This window comes from Aulonocara sp. 'chitande type north' Nkhata Bay, linkage group LG12 (assembly GCF_057382095.1).
Source record: "Aulonocara sp. 'chitande type north' Nkhata Bay isolate Kocher_YH1m ecotype deep benthic linkage group LG12, A_spYH_male_GT1.1, whole genome shotgun sequence".
NCBI lineage: Eukaryota > Metazoa > Chordata > Actinopteri > Cichliformes > Cichlidae > Aulonocara > Aulonocara sp. 'chitande type north' Nkhata Bay.
Window position 1 is genome coordinate 1,961,593 of NC_141355.1, and position 19,580 is coordinate 1,981,172.

Genomic DNA, 19,580 nt, shown 5'->3' on the forward strand with positions numbered 1-19,580 from the left:
AGGATCCTGGGCCTGGTGGCTGCTGGAAGAGCCTGGGCCTGGTGGCTGCTGGAGGAGCCTGGGCCTGGTGGCTGCTGGAAGAGCCTGGGCCTGGTGGCTGCTGGAGGATCCTGGGCCTGGTGGCTGCTGGAAGAGCCTGGGCCTGGTGGCTGCTGCAGGATCCTGGGCCTGGTGGCTGCTGCAGGATCCTGGGCCTGGTGGCTGCTGGAAGAGCCTGGGCCTGGTGGCTGCTGGAAGAGCCTGGGCCTGGTGGCTGCTGCAGGATCCTGGGCCTGGTGGCTGCTGGAGGATCCTGGGCCTCTTCAGCACTGTAGCCAGGCTGACAAAAAGTCAGAGCTGTTTTGAGCCAACAATCCCTTTAACGTTAACTAGTAATGACTTCATGAACTTCTTCACAAATAAAATTTTTATCATTAGAGAAAAAATTACCAGTAATCATCCCACAGATGTAATATTATCTACAGTTACTCTTAGTACCATTGATGTTAAGTTAGACTCTTTTTCTCCAATTGAGCTTTCTGAGTTAACTTCAATAATTACTTCCTCCAAACCATCAACGTGTCTTTTAGACCCCATTCCTACAAAACTGCTCAAAGAAGTCCTGCCATTAATTAGTTCTTCAAACTTAAATATGATCAACCTATCTCTAATATTCAGCTATGTACCACAGGCCTTCAAGCTGGCTGTAGTTAAACCTTTACTCAAAAAGCCATCTCTAGACCCAGCAGTCTTAGCTAATTATAGGCCAATCTCCAACCTTCCTTTCATATCAAACATCCTTGAAAGAGTAGTTGTCAAACAGCTAACAGATCATCTGCAGAGGAAAGGTTTATTTGAAGAGTTTCAGTCAGGTTTCAGAGCTCATCACAGCACAGAAACAGCTTTAGTGAAGGTTACAAATGATCTTCTTATGGCCTCTGACAGTGGACTCATCTCTGTGCTTGTCCTGCTAGACCTCAGTGCAGCGTTCGATACTGTCGACCATAATATCCTATTAGAGCGATTAGAACATGCTGTAGGTATTACAGGTACTGTGCTGCAGTGGTTTGTATCATATCTATCTAATAGACTCCAATTTGTGCATGTAAATGGAGAGTCCTCTTCACACACTGAGGTTAATTATGGAGTTCCACAGGGTTCAGTGCTAGGACCAATTCTGTTTACATTATACATGCTTCCCTTAGGCAGCATCATTAGAAGACATAGCATACATTTACACTGCTATGCAGATGACACCCAGCTCTATCTGTCCATGAAGCCAGATAACACACACCAATGAGTTAAACTGCAGGAATGTCTTAAAGACATAAAGACCTGGATGGCCGCTAACTTTCTGCTTCTTAATTCAGATCAAACTGAGGTTATTGTACTCGGCCCTGAAAAGCCTAGAAATATGGTATCTAAGCAGATTCTTACTCTGGATGGCATTACCTTGGCCTCCAGTAACACTGTGAGGAACCTTGGAGTCATTTTTGACCAGGACATGTCCTTCAATGCACATATTAAACAAATATGTAAGACTGCTTTCTTCCATTTGTGCAACATCTCTAAAATTAGAAATATCCTGTCTCAGAGTGACGCTGAAAAACTAGTTCATGCATTTATTACTTCCAGGCTGGACGACTGTAATTCATTATTATCAGGATGTCCTAAAAACTCACTGAAAAGCCTTCAGCTGATCCAAAATGCTGCAGCAAGAGTCCTGACAGGGACTAGAAAGAGAGAGCAGATTTCTCCTGTTTTGGCTTCCTGTTAAATCCAGAATTCAAAATCCTGCTCCTCACATACAAGGTCTTAAATAATCAGGCCCCATCTTATCTTAATGACCTTGTAGTACCATATCACCCTATTAGAGCACTTCGCTCTCGCTCTGCAGGCCTACTTGTTGTTCCTAGAGTATTTAAAAGTAGAATGGGAGGCAGAGCCTTCAGTTTTCAGGCCCCTCTTCTGTGGAACCAGCTTCCAGTTTGGATTCAGGAGACAGACACTATCTCTACTTTCAAGATTAGGCTTCAAACTTTCCTTTTTGCTAAAGCATATAGTTAGGGCTGGACCAGGTGACCCTGAATCCTCCCTTAGTTATGCTGCAATAGACGTAGGCTGCCGGGGGATTCCCATGATGCATTGAGTTTTTCCTTTCCAGTCACCTTTCTCACTCACTATGTGTTAACAGACCTCTCTGCATTGAATCATATCTGTTATTAACCTCTGTCTCTCTTCCACAGCATGTCTTTTATCCTGTCTTCCTTCTCTCACCCCAACCAATCACAGCAGATGGCCCCGCCCCTCCCTGAGCCTGGTTCTGCCGGAGGTTTCTTCCTGAAAACGGCATTTTCGTCTGAAAACGCTCCGCGTCCACACTACTGTTTTCAGTCATTTTCACAGAGTTGTGCGTCCACATTGAAACGGCCAGAAAACGCTTATGTTCCAGTCCTGCGCATGCGTGAAACGCAAGAAGATTCGACCTGCCTCATTTCTGTCTGCCGTTTATTTACTTTCCTGCTCTTCGAAACGTGGCGGCAAAATGTCGAGGAAAAGCACCGATTTTTTTAAATGGACTAACAATGAGGTGGAGTTGTTGCTGCGAATAACACAAAAGTACAAAGTTGCAAAAGCGAGTGAGAATTAAAGAATTTGAAGAAAAGCTCTCTGGAGCATGTACAGACTGATATTAATCTTTAATAGGGCTGTCAGACAATACAACTGCTGTATAATGCCCTCTGCTATCTTTGTTTAATTGGTCACATGACTGCATCACATTACTAACATGCGTCTCCGTAAGTCTCCGTTTTCACCGTCCACACTGCAACACGAAAGCACCGTCTTCAAATGTATTCGTTTTCGAGAGCGTTTTCCAAACGCTGCGTTTTCGGGGAAAACACCGTCTCAGTGTGGACGGGAGGCCAAAACGGAGAGAAAACGATGCGTTTAGAAACTCCACATGCTTTTAAGATGACCTGGATGACTGAGACTCTACAAAGACATGTTCACAGACAGAAGTGACAGGTAAAGCATTTAATTACTTTCATTGAAAAACTCACAGAATTGGATTCCAGTGGCCACACTGACCACAACTACTGAACTCTTACAAGACTTCAAATGATGGACATCTCTGAGCTTAATCTGATGCTGTGGTGTCTAAATAACTGAACTATGATCTCTGCAGTAATCCAATGTACACTCACTGGTCACTTTATCAGTTAAACCTTAGCATACACTAGTTTTCTGTGGCACAGATTCAACAAGGTGTGGGAAACACATGAAGTCTACACTCTCCACTGACCTGTAGCATCAACAAGCCCCAGGGAGAAAATCCCAGAAGAACAGCAGTTTCTCAAATATTCATACAAACTGATCTGGTACCACGAACCAGGCCGTGTTTAAAAGGTAATTAAATCACCTTTCTTCCCCATTCTGATTCTGGATTTCAGCAGGGCATATTAATACCTAAATGAGTTGCTGCTATGCAACTGCATGATTAGATATTCTGTGAAAAAGCAGTTGAATACCTAATAAAGTGGCCAGTTAGTGTGAATTCTGCTACGGAGAAGTTGGTCTTTGAAAACATCAGTTACCCAGATGCCAAGATTAGAGGCTGATCAAATAAACAGCTAACTCCAATATTTCTTCACGACTGGTGAAGAAGCTCAATGTGATGACGTCATTCAGCTGAAGAATGAAGAATGCAACAGAAACAGCATTTCATACATAACTTCATTATTTACTTTAACAGATGGTGTGTATGCTGCACAGACATTCAGATGTGAGTCACTGAGTCTGTGAATACTCCAAGCATTTAACAGGGTTTTAGGAATAGGGCAGGCCACACAGGTCAATGTTCTTATTAAAGATAATGGAAAACTCCTTAGAAAGCAGCTGGTGAAGGCTGATGCCATCATGAGTATATACCCAGCGTTCACCTGTCCAGCCGTAGCGCTTGGGTCCGCTGTAAGCACAAGAGAAGAAAGGAAGAGGGAAGTAACATTACTCTATACTGACTTATAACAGATTCTTATTATACCAGTTTGTCAACAGAGAAATATATATAAATTTTGTCTGGCTGAGGGGGGAACGCTGGCTGACTCTGGAGTTCGAGTCTCCGGAGGGAAATTCTTGGCAGTTTGAGGCCCCAGGCTTGTGTTGGATACGGTCCATCACAAGAACATTGGCCCAGACCTGTGTTCAGTCCAAGTACGTCACAGGACAGCTGTTCGGGTACACTGTCGGAGTCCATTTCTGCGTACTACAGTGCGCAGAGTGGCGGTGTTCGTTCCTTGGTCCGTAGAAGGCAAGGAACCTCACGGGGGACGCCTCGTGTAGTAATGGGAAACTGGATCCAGTAGAGCGGCAGGCCTTCACCAGGCGGCCAGAGACAAAACTCAATACGTGACTGTATGGTAAGAACTGAGTAAATGTGTGGTGTGTAAGATGGCAGAGAATGGCTGTGTGAGTTGTGGAGAAAGGAAAAGAAATGTTGAACGAGTTAATAGGTTGATGTGTGCGTGTAAAAAGAGTGAAAAACAGGGTCAAATGTTGAAAATGGGGAACAAAAAACAAGGAAAACAAACAAACAAAAAAAGAGGAGTGTAGAAATGTGTGTGAAAGTTGTTTCCAACTAGCAGGAGAAGGTGGTACTGCAGGCCAACACACACACACACACACACACACACACACACACACACACACACACACACACACACACACACACACACACACACACACACACACACCAGAATTGTTGATGAAAATAAGCAATAAAATTAGGGTTTTGTGTCTCAGTGCGTCACTTGCAGGTGAAGAGCAGACCCGGATCAATTTTCCACGTGCAGCAGTCGGAAGAACATTATAGGTTAACATCATTAGAAACACTCCAGCCAAGTTTTGGCTGAATTATTTTACAGCTTAACTTCCATGTGTTTGTCACCCTGAGAACACAAGCTCCAAAATCTCTCCCTGAAGACCAGAAATGCAGTTCCAGAACAACGAGATGGACCTCAAGAGCTCACAGCAGCATCCTGAGCAGTGAAGAAAAGGTCCAGCAGCTGCAGCTGTGCGAGACAGCGGCAGCAAGGAGAAAAATGGCATCATCACGACTGGATGGATGGATGTGCATTTCCAACGAGCTGCAACTTCACTGTGTGTGAATGGACCTTTGAAAGACTGCCTGAGTTGGAAATTTACCACTTTTGGAGCAAAATGAGACAGTGGAAAACAGGACAAAGCTGAAAGACAACTGACTCTCACTGGACTGCTGCAAGGAGATGAGATGAGACCACAGTGGAAGGAGCAGGGAGGACATGGAGGAAGCTGTTTTAGTGTGGGAATGAAATTTGGGTTTATGAAACTGGGAAGAAAGAACGACTGCCTTACGTGGAGAATTGAAAAGTGTCTGGAGCACCGCAAAGAGGAGAGGTACACAAAAATTACACAAACAGAAAAAAGCATTAATCCTACTAACACAAACACACATGCAATGAAGCTCATGAAGATCAAACAGTATTTTAAGCGTTTCTGTTACCATCATCTTGTCCGGTTCACTTAGCAGCTTAAGAAGTGATGCACAGACTAGTGAACTAGTATTATATTGGGCAAAAATGATTGAACCATTGCAGGGGTGAACAGAGTGCTGCAGGGGGTCAGATGAGTGGAGACTAATAGATTATTGAGGTTCTTGTTCCTGATGTGTGGGGGAGGTCTTATCATGATGCACATCTGGGTACATGGAAAAAACTCATCATCTAATAGGATATTGCTGTTGTGTGAGGTGTGACTGGTGGATGAAAGTTTTGGAGATTTATTGATGCATTTTCTTTTGGTACCACTTTGAACCTGCCAGTTTTGATCTATCATTCTAAGAGAGTACGCTTAGACAACTTCTAAAACTAGGCCTTCATATTGTTTTTGATTTTAACAGTGCACTGAGATTTTTTGTTCGGCAATTTTCTCTTTTTCAAGTAGGCCTGCAAGATCGGGATCGAAAGCACTACACGACATGTTGATCAATCACAAGTGAGCTTCTCCAAAATGAAAATGGGCTCAGGAGGAAGCCACTTATTTGGGACAATCAGAAAGTCCCTGCCAAAAAGGACTCAGCGAGGTGATCCAGTCTAAATTATTTTTTCTTTTTTGAAATGGCGTCATTGCTGGCAGTAGAAACTTATTGCGTCACGAGAGGTTCTACTGTCAGCAAATAACAAATGGGGACTGACTGGACTGACAAAAGCTTGACTGACTTGACACCAGTATGCAAGATTGCACCTCCACCTCGACCTGACAAAAGGGTGGATGTTTGTATGTTTCTTTTTACAGGAGCAGAAAGGTGACAGCAGCAGGTTGCATGAGCTTTTGGGCCGTGCTGACTTAACCTCTTAAATGCCACTTTCTGTGTCTGTGAATTTACCAGCAGTGTCTTATTCATGACCTTGTATTGTTTACAGTGCAGAGGTCACTGTGAGAAAGTGTGCACACAGATGCGCTGCGCTAACATCCACATCACTTTTTCCACAGCAGAGGGTTGATCGTGTGATTTACAGCAGGACACACCGCTGGCTAATGTCTTTTTTTCTTATGACAGGGTTACAGGCCTGGAGTGAAGCTACTCCAGGGGAGAGGCCCTGGAAGTTTTAAGAGACAATGCACAACTTCATTGTGCATGTGAGAGCTTAGATTGTGGGGATCAAAGGGTGGGATTGTATAGGAATCTCTTTTACTTCTGTATTAATCACATTATTTTGTTGTATGATGCCTTGGTGCCACTGGATTTAACATGTTCACACTCATGGTGGGGGTGTAGTAAGGAAGTTGGGGGAAGCAGACGACTCCACAGGAAGAGTCTTTTGTGTCTTCGAGGACTCTGGGAGGCAGCAAGGGAGTGTGAACCTTATGGTGTGAAGCAGCTGTGCACTGCCTTTTGTTCCTGGAGAAGGTTTTTAACTGAGAGCCATGCTGGGCTCAGACTCTGCTGACCCTGCGGTCATGCAGGCTCCACCAAGCCTGGTTGTCTGTTCTTTGTGTGTTTGATTAAAGAATGTTAGCTGCAGCTCACCGCTCGTCTGCAGGCTTTATTTAATGGAAAACTTCCACAACAAAGGTGCTGCGCAGTATCTTAGCTGTTCCCAGGACTGCGCTCTTCTGGAAGGAGATCTTAGATGTTGTTCCTGGGATCTGCTGGAGCCACTGGCCCAGTATGGGGATCATGGCACCAACTGTTCCGATTACCACTGGGACCACCGTTACCTTCAGCCTCCACATCTTCTCCAGCTCTTCTCTGAGCCCTTGGTACTTCTCCAGCTTCTGTTCCTTCTTCCTGATGTTGCTGTCATTCGGTATCGCTACATCGATCACTACGGCCGTCTTCTTCTGCTTGTCTACAGATACTATGTCACCACCATGTTGTCCGTCTGGATCAACTTGAAAAACCATTTTAATGTCTTAATACAATGTGAGCAAAAATGGAAAATAGCTGAATCCATGTTCTCGGTTTTGATGTATGCAGAGACAGAACAATAGAATATCCCACGTGTGGGACTAATAAAGGTTATCTTATTCTACTGTATATAGTATTTTATTTTATTCTATTCTGTACAGCTGTGTACTGTATTTATTCTTATTGTATTCTAATTTTTGCCTCATAACTTTTGCACTGTCCACTTCCTGCTGTGACAAAACAAATTTCCCACGTGTGGGACTAATAAAGGTTATCTTATCTTATCTTATCTTATCTTATCTTATATCAAGTCGGGATGTATTTTGTTCTGATGTTGAAAAGAAGACTGCATCTCTAACAGTTACACTAATAATGCTTATCTTCTGACTTTTAAGGTCTCAACAATGTATTACAATGATCACTTAAATGCATTTAGTATTGAGGATGGATTGGAAACAAACTGGATGATTTACTGTTTGAATACATTTTTGTAAATTAATCTCTTACATTTTTAATGGGTGTTTGTCATTGATGGCTGTGGTGGGTACAGTGGTTGTAAATACGTTTAATTGCAGTAGTAGAGATGTCAGAGATGAATGCGAGTTCATTGTTATCTGGCAGTGATGACACTGGTGTTAGAAAATCAGTGCTGTTCAGTGTTAAATTAAACACCAGGTTTAGTGTAAAGTACTACCAACACTAATCAGTGCTAATCTTTTAACACTTAAAACTAGGGCTGTGCGATATGACCGAACTCTCATATCCCGATATAAGACATCTATCGTCCCGACAACGATATTTATGACAAAAATTTACATTTTCTGTCAATTCTGTGAATCTCGGGCAGCTGAACTTGCGTGAAGTGTTTCCAGCTGGGCGTCGTGTAGCTGCAGTCGAGTGCTACGTAAGTTGAAACCGTAAACACTCTGCATACTATTTCACGTGATTCAGTTTATTTTGAAAATCTCAACAGGCTCTTCAGCTTTATTGTGAAAGGTCCATGTGGAAAATAAACAAGCGGACAGCGTCGTTGTTGCTAACGACAACGCGTAGTCCTTCGTCCGTCTGTAGTGTGGTTTTTTAAATATAAGAGAAAGGGACAACTTTAAGAAACTCTACAGTGACCATCAAAATGATGATAAAAAGTTTATTTTGCGACACCAAGAAACAAACGACAGACGTTTTTATATCGTCATCCGATATATATCGTTATATCGAACAGCCCTACACACAGTGTAGAATATTGTTGACACTGCTCCGTGTTAGTGTCATAAACACTAGGTCAGTGTTAAAAATATAACACGTTGAAAAGTGCTCATTTAAACTCAAGTGTGGACACATACAGACACGTTTCTAGTGTTAACTTGAACACTCAGTGTCAATTTCACAGTGGGGATTTTGCTGTGTAGAAGAAGAGAGGTCGGCACTATTGGCTGATGTGCAAGAGAGCTACAACTAACAGGTGGTGACGGAGAAAATGGAAAGGACTTTTGCTTATAGGTGGCGTGATTGTGCAAGAGGCAGGGGCGGGGTTATTTAAGGTCAAAGGTAATTCTGTTCAGCTGCTGCTGATGAGAAGGGCCAAACGGTTTCTACTGTGCTTAATGTAGTCACCTGTTGTGTTTGTGTGAATGGAAATGTCAGGAAAACCAGACATTGCAAAGGAAATAAATGACACATGAATGTGGTGAACTGTGAGTGCACGTACTAACAATTAGCAACCAGAGCGTCAAAATACAGGATTTAATCACCACAATAATGAAATATTTGCATGTCTGCGTTAATCAATCAAGCGATTTATTACTTAAAGCTGACCAGATTGGTTATGTTGGTAACACATAAGTCACTTATTGGCATCTTAAGAATCATTTAGAATTATAAAAAACAAAACAGCTGAGTGGAAAATGTTGACAGAACTGTGTAAACTGAACAGAGACATTGTTGGGTTCCAGTTACTCATATTACCATGAAGTGCTACAAAGCTCGAGTCTCACCTGGTAGGAGAAGAAAGCCAGATTTGTTTGTTTGGCGCCTGTTTGTTGATCACATAGGTGCCGTGGTCTCCACCCAGCTTCACTGTCAGAACACCACTCTGTCAAACAAGAAACAGAAGAAAACGGTTCTGCTTTCATCCGTTAACAAAGCAATTTTGACCAAACATCTACATGGAATATAACTAATCTTAATTTTATTTAACATGTATGTAAAGTTTATCGCAATAAACGTAAATTGTTTCACTCCCTTTCTGTTTGATTTTGGTGACTATGACTGAAAAGCTTAAAATGACTGTAGCAATTTACCCGATGTGCTATCAACGCCTGGGTTTAGACAGAGATACAACGATGTATCGTCTGCATTACAGTAATAAGAAATTCTGTGTTTTCTGAGAAATGAAGCCTGATGGGAGCAAGTAAAGGGAGAATAAAACAGGAACTCCACAAGCGAGTGTAGCAGGGTAACACGTGTTACCCAGCATCTCAGAGTATGTTCTGCTCTCAAGAGGCAAACCATCTTACAGCAGGGCCTCGAATGCCGACGCACGTCTTCAAATGGTTTAATAGGATTGTGTGATCAACTGTGTCAAACGCTGCACTCGGGTCTAGAAGAATTAAAGCAGCCGAAAGCATTGAGCACCTTCAGTAGAGCAGACTGTGTTGCTCTGAAGCCAGACTGAATGTATCCAGAACAGTATCTGAAAATGACAGAACTGACGGGTCCAAACCAGCAGCTTGTTTAGAAGAGGAACAGTTCCATTTCAGACGCTGCTGCTAACAAAGGATGTTAGAAACGTGATGACGACTGTCTTCTCTGAGAAATGGTGTAGGTAACACTTGCACAGGGCAAGTGTCATGTGCATTACTATATCAGTAAGATGGGATAATGAGACTGGTTTGAAGTAGGTGAGAAAGGAGGAACACGTAGGTGGTTCAGAAGGCTCTGGGGACGGGAGCAGAAGACGTTCTCTGATAGGATTCATTTTTCCAGTGAAGAACCTTTAAAATCCTCACAGGTGTGTGCGGCGGTCTCAGACGTGGTGGGATGCAGGACAGAGCTGATTGTGTTGGACAGGACTTTAGGATTCCCAGACTTCTTTGTAATAAAATTCATTTACTCGTTCTGCCTGATAGTTATTCAGACAATCTCTAAACACAACGCTGAGCTTTCTTCCATTTTCATTCTGCTTGACAGCACGAGGGACTTTATTTACCCAAGGCTGAGTTTCTAATTGATGCAGTCTGTGCATTGTTGGTACAAGCTGAACTAAAGCATGCAAGCAGCTCATCACGGTTACAGCGACAAGGAGAGGTTTCATTCAAAGGTGGTTAAAGGAGATTTCAGACGTCATAGGCTGCAGAAAAGAGGCGGTGTGGGTTTGTTTAGGAGATGAGTGAGGGATGGGGATATCAAACATTATGATTAGATGGACACATCAATCACCTCAACACTGATCACTGAAAGCCCAGATGACAAGATGGGGGTTCTTAACCTTTTTTACCTCGGGGCCCAACCTTTCCACTACAAAGTGGCCCCGGGGCCTCATTCAGATATTAACACTATACTGAATAAACTGGTGTTGCTTTTGGTTTGATTTATATTTAATAACTAAATCAAATCTACTTCATTTTAACAGCTAAAACCTTGTCAAATAAATATGGTACAATACAATAGTGTTTGTGGCAGCCTCAGTGTAATTGTATGTTCATCATTTAGTTTCTGTAAATAAGCATTTAGATCATTCTGCCATCATTTATTACAGCTACCATTAAAGTTCACTTCACAGTTAGCAACCTTTACAACATCCATAGACTTACAGAGAAGAGAACATCACAGTCGGCCCCAGTAAGAGCTTCATCTGCGAGGTCTTCAAAGTAATCAGCCAGAGCGTCCAATGTCTCATCGGCCAGCTTCTCATATGCTGCCGCAGACAGTTCACTTTTGGAGAATGACACAAAGTTATAAATGAGTTCAAGTAGTCAAAGCTTAAGCAATGCTTAAGGAGAAAAACAAAAACCAAAATATTGGTTACCTTACATTAGGGCTGCCAAGATTTGTCGACTAGTCACGATTACGTCGACTATCAAAATCGTCGACGACTGATTTAATAGTCGACGCGTCGTTTGAAGCTTTGTAAGATCACAAAAGACGCAGGAATAAGTGGCAGGATTTAAGAGTGTAATAACGGACTGAAACAGAAGATGGCAGCATTGCATGTACAAGGATGCCAGCTACCGCTAAACCCCGAAGAAGAAGAAGAAGGAGCAGCTGTGTCCCAGAATTCATAGCGCGGCCCAGCGCAGTTTCCAACAATGGCGGCAGCTAGTTAGTTTTAATGTTACTCTTATTATTCTTTCTGGGTCACAAAATAAACGTTTAACATATTTTCAGGCGAGAATGTAGCTGTGTAAACCTCAAATATCTGCTCAGTTTATCAGGACACCACATATTTTCAAAAGCGCTCCGACGTTTTCGGAGACGTCTGTTACCCACTAGCTTGTTAGCTAGCCGGGGGCTAGGTCACTAGCGCCGTGAGAACACCGGACTCCCCGCAAATCGTTTTCAAACCCACCGCCGTCTTTCGCTACTCAGGTTAAACATGATATATGAGTCACTTAGATAACTTAAAATGTTATTGTTTGGCTTTTTTTTTTGTATTTTATTTGTTCCTGAGTAAATCAGTTTGTCTGAGATTAAAGTTATAGTTTTTACACAGCTGAATAAACGTCAAGCAGACAGCTGATTATCAGAAGTGTGAGATGCTCCAGAATATACTCCGGTGTCCTGTTATATTTTAGATAGCAAGGAGTTCATTAAACTTCACCGAAACAATCTGCAAATGTCATTAAAATTTAATAAACTATCATCTTGTCTTTATTTTTAGTTAGCACAGACCTTAAACACTTAAAGCTGTAAGCTAATGATAGTTATATGAGCAGATGCTGCTGGTGCAATAAGCTGTAGTTTTACGTCCAATGGATGATCTGATTAGTCGACTAATCGCAAAAATAATCGGTGACTAGTCGACTATCAAAATAATCGTTTGTGGCAGCCCTACCTTACATGCACGAGGGTGACTTTTTTCTGGCTCTGTGAATTCAGGTAGATGGTTTTGCTCCACCTGCAGCCATTAATTCTGCTCCCGAACCACTGAAATAGAAAAACACCAACAAACTTGTTTAATTACTCTTCTCCTTTATGCTCAGCTGGTTTCTGACATTTATGCACCTTATAGAGTATTTATGGCCAACTTTGAAAGTTACAGTTTGTTTTCCCATTTGAAGACAGATGATGAAATCACTCGATGTGAAACATTTGTGACACGCACTTTATCCTTAATAAAGTGTTGAATTTGGAGGTGCAAGGCACTCCCTGATTTTGGACTGAGACATAAGCTAATTCTAACCGTAAACTTTGTTTACTTCTTCAAAGGTTCTGTGGGCCCTTCTATGAACTCTGAGCATCAGGTCTTTCCATAGGTTTTCCAGTTGGATTCGGGTCAGGTGATTGGCTGAGCCTGTGGCAGAGTTCAACTTTGGTGTCATCTTTCCAGAATATATTCTCCCAGTATTTCACAGGCTTGTTGCAAGCAGATGCAACACACTCATGCAATAAAGAGGATGTTTATTGTGTTACAACATTACTCATTTAAGCTGAATTTTCCATTAATATGGTTTATAGCAGGGATGTCCAAACTCCGGCCCGCGGTCCATTTTTAATTGGCCCGCAAGTAATTTCATAAATAGAATAGAATAGAATAAGGCCGCACTTCAACTTTTGCCTGAGTGTATTGCACTTCTTAGTTTTAACACCAGGGGGAGCTGCTGTTGATCAAGTCAGTTGCTCCACCAAAAACGACAATCACAGAAGAAATGTACCCCAAGTTACTAAACAGGTCAGAACCAAAGAAGCGAAAAGTAGAAGAGTGAGTGCAGAAAATTTCAGACACGGTGGGAGAGTGAATGTTTCTTCAAAGAACTCAAGTGTGTCTGTTTGATCTGCACTGAGACTGTGGCAGTTATGAAAGAGGATAATGTACGACGTCATTATGAAACCAAACATCAGGCCTGTGCAGCCGACACTGGTGCTGAGCCAGAGCAGACATTAAAGCTCTGCTGCAGGGTCAGCAACAGTATTTATTTCGTGCTCAACAGGTCCAGGAAAAGGCTCCGATAGCCGCTACACCATCAAACAGTCAATATCTGTAATAATATTCAACTATAGAAGTAATAATATTTGAACAACTCCTCAGTCAGGACGGAGAGTTTAAACAGGCCTAAATTTGATACAGTTCATATTGATTTGTCACATAGTGTGTGTGTGTGTGTGTGTGTGTGCGTGTGTGTGTGTGTGCCGTCTCTGTAAAAACCAGACCGAACATTTGTAGATAAACTGGAGATGGTCGAGAAGCTCGGTGACAACTACAACCCGTCATTAAGTATGTTCAGTTTAAACTAATCACCAGCGAGTAAAAGCTGAACTTACGCTGTGCGACGGCCGGCAGGGGGGATGCAGCGTGCGGTTAATGAACGGACGAAGCCCCGGGAGGTGAGATAATCTCCAGAACTACAGTGGACATAAAGGTCACTGTGAGTGTGGCTCGTATCTACCATTAGCATCATGTTCAGCCATGGACGCAGCTCGTACCTGGTTCCACAGATGCTTCTTCCTCTGCTGCGTCAGCAGGTTGAGCTGACACACGTGTGAGTAAATCCGCGGTGTCTTACAGAGCAGACGCATGGTGACGGTCCCGATAAACAGTCCCGGTGTGTTGACAGCCAACGTTGTTGTCACTACCCGATCCGTACCGGAAACCCGATCGGTACCCCGCATGCGCAAATCTTACGTCACTTCCTCTCTTTGCCAACATTGCGACATTCAATGTATTTGAATGATACGGTTAGCGCCCAGTTAGCTCCAAGCATTTCTCAACAGCTCTGCCTCCTTTTCGACTGCCCGGGACATTTAAACAATGGATTATCTGTATACAAAGAAATGCATGCTTTTCTCCTCAACAGAGAGCGTCCCCCGATTGAGCAACAGCGCCGTAAAATAAGAAGAATGGCGCCTAATTATAGAGTTAATAATGCAGACTTTGTAATATCTCACGTGTAGATTCATCAGCCAGATGAAGTGTTTACTGACAATTGACAGTGATAGCGCACATCATCATCACTATTCCAACAATCCTCTCCTCACAGACAAGCATAAACACACTCGACTATCGCTAAATCAGATTTAACACACGTTTGTAATGACGATAATTCAGTTTATATTGGATTGTGTGTCCACAGGTGTTTGTACTTTGCGTCGTAATAAAATGACGGTAAAAGGCTCCGCCCACTTCCTATCCATGTCTTACCATGCAACGACTCTGTGAATGGACTGGAGAAGTGTAGTGGTAGAGTCCTCCGTCAGGAATGAGATATGTGTGTCGACTTTTTATTCTTCCTTAAAATTATTATGCCATAACGCTGCACAGAGCAGCTCTGCTAACAGTTTATAATAGGGTTTATTCGCTCGGTCAGCAGGTGGCGGTATCCTCGTACACTGGGGAGTAAACTGCCATTAAACGAACAGCAGAAGAAGAAAACATCTGCACATGCGCGGTACGGATCGGGTAGACCCGATTTGTACGGTCAGACTTTACACATGCGCAGTAAGGATCGGAGAGTCCTGATCCGTAACTATCTTTTTATTTTTCGTTTTTGTCCACATTGTACTGAAATGCTTCATTATTGCAAACATTTTAAGATATACTTGTTATTCTTAACATTTTAACAGATACTCTGACCCATAACTATCGTAAAACGCTACGACCGGAAGTAGAAACCTTTCGCGCATGCGGGGTACCGATCGGGTTTCCGGTACGGATCGGGTAGTGACAGTTGTTCCTTCCTCGTCTGCGGCTTTCTTTCTTTTTCGTCATTTGTTGGCGGTTGGCAAACAGCAAAATGGTGTATTACCGCCCCCTGCCGGTGTGGAGAATGAGTTCGTCTTAAACTAAATATGGCCTGATAATCCGGTTGTTCAGTCTGACGTCACTAGCCGTGTCTGGGTCTAAACTCCGCTGCAGGTCCATATATCAAACGATCACTATGGCATTACTGAGAGTTGAAAAACTGTCTAAAGTCTTTCATCTTTAATAAAATGATCAGCGTTCTGCTCTACCAGGTGTAACAATTGAGTTTAACATCCAGGCATCCATGAAAACGGAATTTATGACATTTAACGGAGTTAGAAGTTAGCAGGGAGTTAGCTCGCTAGCTTCTATCTAAATACAATATAGCATGTCCTGACTGCGGGGTTTTGGAAACAAATTAAAACGTACAGCTCTGTTGTCACTTCCAGCATAAATGAAGACAGAAAACTAAACAGCAGTGACGTTTGTAGGGTTACTGAAGTTGGGCTAGCTGGTATATAATGATGTGCTACGTGACCGCTAGCGACACAGCTATGTTAGCATAATATAAACAAGCTAACTTTTTTTCCACTCGATAAAAGTTAATGTGAGTGTTCTCGGTGGTCAGGAACAAATGTAATCGCATGGCAGGATGCTGTAAAAGGACCAAACTTCAGCCAGGAGAACAACTGAGATAATCCATCCACAATACGAGGTTAGTCATTCATATACTGCTGCATGGGCTGGGCTGTAGTTACATCGTAAGGTTTTAAAAACTGAGCTTAAATAAATGATTAGCGGTAATAAAAGCCGAGGGAGCTCAACAGTGATCACTGACTGTTTTAGGAGCTTTTTGAGCTCAAATAGAAGAAAATACATAACATTAAACATGTTAACAACACAAAAGCCATATTAAACGCAGACTACTTTAGACCCGGAAGTAGGATTCGTCGCGTCATCACTGAACAACCGGATACTCGAGTCCATCTCCACTTCCATATCACCGAGCTTCTGGATCAGCTGCCTTCTTTCAGCATCATATTTCTGACAGTAAAACGTGTTTTCCTCCCATTACTTTTGACATCTTTCTTCCATTTTCTGCTGTGTTCTGCTCTTAATCTCTGTCCTGCTAACACTGATAACCAATCCACTGATACCCATGGTACCCATAAGGTGGTGACTCTGAGCTCCATGTCGTTGACTCTGTACAGTGTTTGCTGAATCTCTATCAGAATGTCTGACCTGCTGTCTGAGTCACTGTCTTGTAAACTAGCCAATGATGAGTGTGAACACATCACTGATCTTACTGGTCTTGCGTCTTCAGTCCACTGGACAGCTGACAGAACTGAAACGATTTCTGTGCACTAATAAACTGTCACCGATCCCTTTCCTTACTTTGACATGAAACTCAGGAACAATAAATATATCCCGCTTTGCTCGCCTGTCTTCTTTGATGCATCTGTGTAGATTTTGACATAACTGTAACACCGCTCTATATATGCCTGCACTGTATGTGCGTTTAAAATAAAAGCCCTGTTCCTACAGCATCAGAGAGCACTCAGGACCTTCTTACTGTGAGGCAACAGTGCTGACCACACCACCGCGTTTCCATACTTGTATCATATTCATATGGCATCCCAGGTCGTATCCTCAGAGACTGCGCATACCAGCTAGCTCCTGTGTTCACTGAGATATTCAACATCTCTTTATCTCAGTCGGTGATCCCCACATGCTTCAAAGAGTCCATCATTGTTCCTGTCCCGAAGAAACCCCACCCTGCTTCTCTCAATGACTATCGCCCTGTAGCCCTCACCTCAGTAGTGATGAAGTGCTTTGAACGCCTGGTCAGAGACTTCATCATTTCTTCACTACCAGACACACTGGACCCACTACAGTTCGCTTACCGTCCAAATCGTTCCACAGACGATGCCATCTCTCATCTCCTCCACACATCACTCACTCACTTGGACACTAGAAGGGGGAATTATGTTAAAATGCTCTTCATAGACTACAGCTCTGCATTTAACACCATAATTCCCTCCACACTCACCACCAAGCTGGAGCATCTGGGACTCAGCTCATCTATGTGTCTGTGGATCTCCAACTTCCTAACTGGCAGACCACAGGCAGTAAGGATGGGCGGACATGTCTCAGCCTCCACCACTCTCAGCACTGGAGCCCCCCAGGGGTGTGTTCTGAGCCCCCTGCTGTACTCTTTGTACACATATGACTGCGTGGCCACTACCAGCTCCACCACCATCATCAAGTTTGCTGACGACACCGTCGTGGTGGGCCTGATCTCTGATAACAACGAGACGGCCTACCTGAAGGAGATTAGGAATCTGGAGAACTGGTGCCAGAGGAACAACCTCCTTCTAAACGTCAGTAAGACAAAGGAGCTGATAGTGGACTTCAGCACTAAGCAGGAGAGGAACTACCAGACCCCCGTCATCAACGAGTGCCCAGTGGAGAGAGTGGACAGCTTCAAATACCTCGGAGTTCACATCACGCAGGACCTGTCATGGTCCTGTCACATCAACACCGTGGTGAAAAAGGCCCGACAGCGTCTCTACCACCTCAGACGCTTGAGAGACTTCCAACTGCCCTCCAAGGTGCTCAGGAACTTTTACTCGTGCACCATCGAGAGCATCCTGGCGGGAAACATCTTAACCTGGTTCGGGAACAGCACCATGCAGGACAGACGAGCTCTACAGAGGGTTGTGCGGTCAGCTGAGCGCACCATCCGCTCCGAGCTCCCTGACCTGCACTCAATCTACAGCAGGCGGTGCTGGACCAAGGCCAGGAAGATCGTGAAGGACCTCAGCCATCCCAACAACAGACTGTTCTCTCTGCTGAGGTCAGGAAAGTGATTCCGCTCCCTGAAGACCAACACAGAGAGACTGAGGAGGAGCTTCTTCCCGCAGGCGATACGGTCTCTCAATCACACCACCACACAGTACTGACCCACACATACAGTTCTTACACACACACTGGACTTTCTGGACATTGTTTCACTTCATTACTTAAATCACGCTGCTGTTATTGTGTATATGCTGCTGTTATTGTGTATATATTTATTTAGATTTCTTCATACATTCTTATATAGTTCTATATTGTGTATTTTGTTGTACAGTTATTTTATTTTCAACTTTAATTTATATATTTTATCTTATTCCTTCCTAGTTAAATTTACCCTTTTTAATTTTTCATATTTATTTCCTATCTTATTCATAGCCTTTTCCTTTTTTGTTTTCTTTAGGTCACGAGCAGTTGTCCAAGCATTTCACTGCATATCGTACTGTGTATGACTGTGTACGTGACAAATAAAATTTGAATTTGAATTTAAAAACTATGGCTGTCATAACCTTTAGTTACTTTCCCATCATAAATCAGGGTTCGACATAAGGTGCATCACATCCCTCCTCCCTGCATCAGTCCTGCAGGGTCCTGCAGTCCTGTGGGCCCCGGCTGTTGGGACCCTGCAGGATCTCGTCACACTTTAGTGTCTGATGTACATGATTTAAGAATCCTCTTTTGCACACTCTCAGTCTTACTTACTCATTGTTGCATTTAACTTTTATCACAGCTCAGTCAGATTGGATGTGGAGCGTCTGTGAACAGCAGTTTTCGAGTCTTGCCACAGATGTTCGGTGTGATTTAGACCCAGTACGTGGATATTCTTTGATATAAACCATTACATTGTCTGCTGGAAGGTCAATCTCCACCTCCTTTGCAGTCTCCAACAGGTTTTCTGCCACATGTTTAGCTCCATCCAACTTGATTATCTAATTAGGTGACTTCTAAAGGCCACTGATATCACTGGGTTTTGTTTAGGGGTATCAGAGCACAGGGGGCTGAATACACAACACAATTTTCAGATTTTCATCTGCTTAAATTACTTAAGGGATCCAGAAAATGGAGCTCTCAGAAATGAGGAAAAGAAACAGACCAATGAGGAGGCTCGTGGATGCAGTGATGAAGGGCATGCAGTGGGTGAGGAAGAGGGTGACGACCTTCTGTGGGCGACCCTACAGAGAGCAGCTGAAAGAAGAAGAAACAACAGGCCAACTGACTGACCTCCACCACCAGCACCATGAGCGATGTGTGATGGGGTTTGTCATGGTCCTGAGTCTTTGGGGCTGGGGAGGTGTTGCTGTTCTGGTTCTCTGTACGGGTTTGGTCCTGACTTCATCTGAGTCCACTGATTCCCAGCCTGGGTCTCTCTGCTGTTTCCCTGTTTTATTTTGATAGTCTCCT

The 19,580-nt window shown here is 43.3% G+C and overlaps 1 protein-coding gene across 2 annotated transcripts; it reads right to left on the reverse strand.

Annotated features, from left to right (window-relative positions):
• Window positions 1-3,000: 3,000 nt before the first annotated feature.
• Window positions 3,001-14,257, reverse strand: fxn (frataxin). 2 transcript variants are annotated; one of them, XM_086313161.1, is made up of 6 exons: window positions 14,069-14,256; window positions 13,907-13,987; window positions 12,480-12,571; window positions 11,239-11,359; window positions 9,421-9,518; window positions 3,001-3,946 (listed from the first exon to the last, which is right to left on the reverse strand). In XM_086313161.1, exons 1-6 carry the CDS (start codon window positions 14,252-14,254, stop codon window positions 3,808-3,810), a joined length of 717 nt encoding a protein of 238 aa, XP_086169287.1. In that variant the 5' UTR covers window positions 14,255-14,256; the 3' UTR covers window positions 3,001-3,807. The 2 variants fall into 2 exon arrangements, with proteins under 2 accessions (XP_086169287.1, XP_086169288.1); XM_086313162.1 differs by lacking the exon at window positions 13,907-13,987 and having other exon boundaries at window positions 14,069-14,257.
• Between the last annotated feature and the right edge of the window lie 5,323 nt (window positions 14,258-19,580).